This window comes from Eulemur rufifrons, chromosome 19 (assembly GCF_041146395.1).
Source record: "Eulemur rufifrons isolate Redbay chromosome 19, OSU_ERuf_1, whole genome shotgun sequence".
NCBI classification, from domain to species: domain Eukaryota; kingdom Metazoa; phylum Chordata; class Mammalia; order Primates; family Lemuridae; genus Eulemur; species Eulemur rufifrons.
In genome coordinates, this window is record NC_091001.1 from 82,722,233 (window position 1) to 82,729,441 (window position 7,209).

Here is a 7,209-nt window from a genome sequence, read left to right on the forward strand (position 1 = left end):
TGGGCGGGGAGGGGGGCGGAGAAACGGGCCCAGGCTCCTCCGGGCAAGACTGCTGCAGCAGCCGCCCGCGTGGCCGCTCCTGCCCCCACCCCCACCGCGTCTCCACGTGCGGTCCGGCTGGAGCAGCCACCTACGGGACTCAAGCCCCAAGCCCCGGCCTGCCAGCCAGAACACCCTTTGCAAACCAGCCGAGCCGCGCGGACGGTTGCAATATTCTTGCATTTTGCAATTCCCGCGCCCAGTGCAAAACCGAGGGTGGGAGATAAAAGCTCCACAAGTCCGCCCGGGAGGACCGGGCGGGGGAAAACACGTCCGGAGCTGCAGAATCCCGGGCACGTTGAACGTGCTGGGGCTTTCCAACACTGCAGCCCCAGAGGACGAGAGCCATAGCTTCCCGCCGCCACCTCGCAGCACCCATCTGGGCCGAGCTCTCCACGCTGCCCCGGGCGCCCAGGCAGCCCGCCCCGCCCCGAGGCCTCCCGCCCCCTCCCCCAAAGGAAAAAAAAATTGGCGGCGGCCAATGGGAGGCCAGAAAGGCGCCTGACGTCCGCGAGCCGGCGGGCGGCGTTGCCTGGAGACCCCGGCGGGGTCAGCGTTCTGTCCCCTCCCCCGGCGCGCCCGCCCTGCCGCTGCCGCGCTCCCAGGCTCTATATAGGGCGCGCGCTCGCGGGTTGCCGAGTTCCAGCAGTCCGCGAGCTGCCGTCGGCTCCGCGGGGGGGGGCGGGCCGGGCACCCCGGGGCGCGGAGCAGCCCTCTTTGCTTCTCTCTCCTCTCCCCCCACTCCGCACTCCAGGCCACCCTCTAGCCAGTCCGAGCCGCTTCCCTTTCCCTCTTTTCTGCCCCCCCAGCAAACTTTCGTCCCTCCCCGCCCCTCGCCCGTTATTCGTCGTGGCTCGAGCCCGGCCGCGGCGCCCCGAGGGCTCCTCCCGACCTCCCTGCCTGCAGCTCCGACCATTTCGGGACCCAGAAACATGTCGACCACACTTCTGTCCGCCTTCTACGATATCGACTTCTTGTGCAAGGTACGCCGGGGAGCAGGAAGGTAGGAAGGCGGGCAAGCAGAAGCCATTCGAGTTCTCAGACTTTGCCTCTGTCCTTGGATTTGAGGGGGGGGGGCCCTCCCCACCTTGACTTTCGGTCGGGAAAAATCCCGGAGTTTGCAGTAGTGTGTGCTAGCGACTCGTAGGCGGAGAGAAGGACCGGGGAGGGAGGAAGAGCAGGAGGGAGCTGCCGTAGCTGTTTAGTTTCTCCGCAGCCGACCGCGGCCACGCTGCCCGGGGCTTCCCGGACGGTGTTTGCGCCGCCCACCCCGGCGGCCCACGGGCAGAAGATCACATGTCGAGACCCAGCGCGGCCCGGGGTGGGCGTCCTCCACTAACCCGCTGCGTCCAACGCGAACTTGCTGCTTTTGCGTGTGCATGGGTGGAGGGTGGAGGCCGACTCGAAATCCGCAAAAAGGGGGAAAAAAAGAAGAACCAGGTTGGAGTTCTCTGCAGCTCGCCCCAACACTTCCCTCCCCTTCCGTTTTTCATCCTTTCCCCGCTCCCCTCCCTTTGGCAGACGGAGAAATCCTTGGCCAACCTCAATCTGAACAACATGCTGGACAAGAAGGCGGTGGGGACGCCCGTGGCCGCCGCCCCCAGCTCCGGCTTCGCGCCGGGCTTCCTCAGACGGCACTCGGCCAGCAACCTGCACGCGCTCGCCCACCCCGCGCCCAGCCCCGGCAGCTGCTCGCCCAAGTTCCCGGGCGCCGCTAACGGCAGCAGCTGTGGCAGCGTGGCGGCTGGCGGCCCTGCCTCCTACGGCACCCTCAAGGAGCCGTCAGGGGGCGGCGGCACAGCCCTGCTCAACAAGGAGAACAAATTCCGGGACCGCTCGTTCAGCGAGAACGGCGAGCGCAGCCAGCACCTTCTGCACCTGCAGCAGCAGCAGCAGAAGGGGGGCGGCGGCTCCCAGATCAACTCCACGCGCTACAAGACCGAGCTGTGCCGGCCCTTCGAAGAGAGCGGCACGTGCAAGTATGGTGAGAAGTGCCAGTTCGCGCACGGCTTCCACGAGCTACGCAGCCTGACTCGGCACCCGAAGTACAAGACAGAGCTGTGCCGCACCTTCCACACCATCGGCTTCTGCCCCTACGGGCCGCGCTGCCACTTCATCCACAACGCCGACGAGCGGCGGCCCGCACCGTCGGGGAGCGCCTCCGGGGACCTGCGCACTTTCAGCGCGCGTGACGCGCTGCACCTGGGCTTCCCGCGGGAGCCCCGGCCCAAGCTGCACCACAGCCTCAGCTTCTCCGGCTTCCCGTCGGGCCACCACCAGCCCCCGGGGGGCCTAGAGTCGCCGCTGCTGCTTGACAGCCCCACGTCGCGCACGCCGCCACCGCCCTCCTGCTCTTCGGCCTCCTCCTGCTCCTCCTCCGCCTCCTCCTGCTCCTCGGCCTCTGCGGCCTCCACGCCCTCCGGCGCCCCGACGTGCTGCGCCTCCGCCGCGGCGGCAGCGGCCGCGGCCGCGCTGCTCTACGGCGCTGGGGGCGCCGAGGACCTGCTGGCACCCGGCGCCCCGTGCGCCGCTTGCTCGTCGGCCTCCTGCGCCAACAACGCCTTCGCCTTCGGCCCGGAGCTGAGCAGTCTCATCACGCCGCTCGCCATCCAGACCCACAACTTCGCCGCCGTGGCGGCCGCCGCCTACTACCGCAGCCAGCAGCAGCAGCAGGGCCTGGCGCCCCCCGCGCAGCCCCCGGCGCCGCCCAGCGCGCCCCTCCCCGCCGGTGCCGCCGCGCCGCCCTCGCCGCCCTTCAGCTTCCAGCTGCCGCGCCGCTTGTCCGAGTCACCGGTGTTCGACGCGCCCCCCAGCCCCCCGGACTCGCTGTCGGACCGCGACAGCTACCTGAGCGGCTCCCTGAGCTCAGGCAGCCTCAGCGGCTCCGAGTCCCCCAGCCTCGACCCCGGCCGCCGGCTGCCCATCTTCAGCCGCCTCTCCATCTCCGACGACTGAGGCAGGAGGGCGCCAGTGAGGAGGAAGGAAGGGAAGGCCGTTCTGGGGGTGTTGGAGGATGCCCTTCGCCATCTCCCCCCTGCTGGGGGCACGGGGTGGGGGGTGACATAGGCCTCAGGCAGACTGCGGACCCTACCGAGCACTTGGACTCGAACTCTGTGCTGGGAGGGGCCCCACCCCTCCTTTTTCGGTTTCCTCTTGTTTTGTTTTTTTTTTATTATTTTTATTATTACGAAGTTTCATTCTTGTTGAGCAAAAAAGAAAGCCAACGAACTTTTTGTGTTGATGAACAAAATATTCACAACAGGGCAGTTGTGATGCGAATAGAACAAAAAAACCAAACTTTTTTAGGTCTCGATGAGTTTGGGACTTCAGGAAAAATCAACCCAGCACCAGCAGCTACCAACCACCATTCCATCTCTTCACTTGAAAAGCATTAGTTACAGTCCAGATGTGGGAACTCTTATCTCGAAAGAAGTTCCTAATTGTTTCTCAGACCAGTGTAAACAAACCAGCCAACCACCACCTTGCTAAATCTATAAGCTTTTAGAATCCAATATTTCTGCCAAGAATATGCCTTGATAGTACCCCTCAACCCCATAGAGTTGGGGGGGGGGGGGTTGTTGTTTTGTTTTTGGTTTTTTTTGGTTTTTTTTTTAACAAAGTTATATATGTCTGGGGGAAAGAAACAAAAAACCCTGCATTCCAAAGTTTCATACTGGTTACTGGTTTCATTGCCACCACTTCGTGGATGTTTAGTTTAAAACCATTTTGTCTGCTCTCTGGAAGCCTTGGGCAGAGCTTAGTTTGTAATTGTTGGGGAATAACTGCTGAATTTTTAGCTATTTTGAGTTGATTCGCACCACTGCACCACAACTCAATATGAAAACTATTTAACTTATTTATTATCTTGTGAAAAGTATACATTGAAAATTGTTCATACTGTATTTATCAAGTATGATGAAAAGCAATAGATATATATTCTTTTATTATGTTAAATTATGATTGCCATTATTAATCGGCAAAATGTGGAGTGTATGTTCTTTTCACAGTAATATATGCCTTTTGTAACTTCACTTGGTTATTTTATTGTAAATGAGTAAAAAATTCTTAATTTAAGAGATTGTATGTAATATTTATTTCATTAATTTCTTTCCTTGTTTACGTAAATTTTGAAAGATTGCATGATTTCTGTACAGAAATCTATCTTGATGCTGTGGAAATAGTTTGAGGAACATCTTATGAGATTTCTTAGAATGTATAATGGTTGTAGCCCATCCAACTTTAAAGGAAAAAATGACCACATACTTTGCAATCAGGCCTAAATGTGGCATGCTTTTCTAATTCCAACTTTATAAACTAGCAAAAAATGTTTGCTTATTCCACCAGTTCTACTGTGACATACTCTTGAGTATCAAGACATGTAGCAATAATGGGGGGGTAGTCTCTCAGTGCCTTTGGAAGGGCCCGAACTTGCCTTAAATCTTCCTCAACCAAATAAGTATTTTGTTTATCAGTGCTTGAGAGAATCTGAATGTAGGATGGGTTCAACTGCACAAAAGGAAAAGATTTTACCACTTTTTTTTATATAGTTATAAAGTGAAGAGGCCACCTCTTAGCGCTGAAATGGTATGTAGTACATGAATATGCCTTGTTTAATATTACAGAAAATTCCCAAACTTGTACTATTTTTTTTTTCCATGTAGAAAGGCAGGAATGTTTCCCAAGCTTTCCTGGACAGCGGATGAATGAGCAGTAGCTTTAGTTTGTTTGTACGTAGGTACAGTTGGAGCACTATGTATGTACTCTCTGGACTACTTTGACAGAGTAGGTTTTTGAATGTAACAAGATAAGTCAACTTGAGTTGTAATATATTTTGGGGAATCAGTTCACTACAAATTGTGACTGTAAACATTGTACTGTAAATGTTCTGTAGTTTTCCCCCAATAAAATTTTTGGGAAAAAAAAAAAATGACTAACGTGTAAGATAGCTTTCTTTTTAAACAAATGTGTAGCTGTCTAGCTTCCCACTGCCTTGTCAGGCCTCCCCCACATCTTGGGAGTGTGGGGGAGATTTGGGAAAACTGGCTGTGCGTCCACTTGCGTCTGTATGTATTTTATAGCAAGTTCTTTTAGCTGAAAGAAAGTAATTATTTGGACTGTCAAGGGCATTAGTTAGCAGTTCCCTTTGGTAATAAGATGCATCCCAGAGTTGGCTGGCTGGTGGCAGGGCCTGGCGGGAAGGCCTGAAGGGGTGTGGCCCGCCTGTGAGTCACCAGGGCTGGATCACGTGGCTGCAGTGGCAGCTGAAGGTCCGATTTTTCGCTGGGACTCCCAGGAAACAACTGCTTGGGTGGGGAAGGGGAGGAGGATCTTTCTGCCAGCCTGTGGCCTGCTTGGCCTAAGTGCTGAGCTGGAGGTGGAAGGCTGCGCCGGGCTTTTCCTGGGTGGTTGAACTGGGGTTTTGCCTGGATTTTGCAAAGCTTGGTTGTGTTCTCGTTCAGAGGAGAGCAGAAGGGAAGGAAGATTAAACAGGTTAAACTTATATCTGGGCAATGTTTGTTTACACAGACAACTTCCTCTGGGAATGAGCACATACAAGTTATTTATGCAAAAGGCATTAGTATCTGTGCTTTAGAGGACTCTAAGTAGCCAAAAAGCAAATCCAACCCAGGTCTTGAAAAAGGAAGAAAACAAGACTGCGTTGATTTTTTTTCTCAAGCAGTTGAACAAAATCTTATTATGGTGACTGGTTTTTCCTAACTTTAAAACAATCACTTGAAAAACAAAATCAGGTTCATTAACTGATTCGTGTTTTTTCTTCTCCACCCCCAAGCTCATACAAACACACACAGTTCAGATACTTTTTCCAAAGTAGGTAAGAGATTTAGCAATAGTTTGCTCTCTCATCTGCAACAGCTGGGCTCTATCAATCCTTGCATCCCTGCTTGCCGGCCCTGCATTAGCCAGGGTCTCCGGTGACTCACAGCTGAGCCGGCAGGGGCCGGAGGGCAGTCTGGTGGAAACACCAGGCCCGGGGCAGCTGTTTCACGTTAACGATGATTGCACTGGTGTTAACTGGAGCGTTTTGGTGCTTGGTGCGCGCTGCCAAAAGGGATGGGGAACAGTTTCAAAGTTCTCCCAGAGGCCAGCCCCTGACTGAAGGCCTCAGCAGCGGGGGAGGGGAAGCTGCAGGCCAAGGAGGGCTCAGGCAGGGTGAAGACCCTGCAGGCTCCCGGACCTCTACACCATAAAGAATGTGCAATGGGGAGGAAAAGTCTAAAATGTGGGGCTATTTAGGCTAAGCTGCATTTCAAAGGGCTTGTTTCCACTTCATTCCAAAACTTATTTTTCTAAACAAGTACTTTTGATCAGCTGGAATGTTAGACTTTTTTTTATGGGGTAAGCCACATTCATTTTTAAAAATTGGTTTGTTTGAAAGCCCAGCTGCTGGGATCTGAAGTTTTAGACTTTAGGCTCAGTGGAGCGTGGAAAGCTAGAGGGGATCGTTCAGAGTTTCCTCTTGCCCTGACCAGTGGAGGGAACCAGGTCATTGTCTTTCTGCAGCGGCTGGAAGTAACAGCAAACAAAACTCCACTATGGCTTGGTCACCCTCAGGAACGTTTTCTTGTAAATTAAGGGAAAAGAAGTAAAACTTGCAAGTAAGGACAAACCAGAATTCCCATCTAGAACTGACCGTGGCTCCAAGCTGGAGCTACACTTGTGAGAGTGAGCCCAGAACGTGATGGTGTTTAGAATGTCTCAGAGTGGCCTTTGCACTGGCTGTTTGGACACTAAGGTATTTTTTTTAAACAGCCCCATTAATGTGTGCCACCTTCTAAATCATTTCAGAGAAAGGACGTGTGTGTGTACATCTTTTCAACCCCTCACGCTGTCTGAATCTACTGCTGGGTGTGTAAAACTAAAAAAAAAAAAAAAAAAAACCCACACAAAAACACTATTGAGAAGGCCTAAGCTCCGCACCCGCCCGTGGGAACAGAGGGAGGACTGTAAGCCCCGCAGCAGCTCAGGCACCCGCATGAGCAGCCAGGCCTGGTGGCAGAAAAGACTCAGAAACCCCCGGGCTGGACACGCGCTGGGAGGGGCCCGCTGGAGAGCACCAGACCTCGGAAGGGAACCCTCCTCAGGCACCCGCTCTCCTTCAGCTTTGCTTGCAGTGGCAAGTGAGGGCGGATGTCACTCTCACCAAGTTCT

General features: G+C 54.3%; 1 protein-coding gene across 1 annotated transcript; it reads left to right on the forward strand.

The window, feature by feature from the left end:
* Positions 1–702: 702 nt before the first annotated feature.
* On the forward strand, positions 703–4,945 carry ZFP36L2 (ZFP36 ring finger protein like 2). The gene is made up of 2 exons (XM_069494441.1): positions 703–1,022; positions 1,561–4,945. The coding sequence occupies exons 1-2, from the start codon at positions 972–974 to the stop codon at positions 2,992–2,994; spliced, it is 1,485 nt and encodes a 494-aa protein (XP_069350542.1). The 5' UTR covers positions 703–971; the 3' UTR covers positions 2,995–4,945.
* Positions 4,946–7,209: the final 2,264 nt, after the last annotated feature.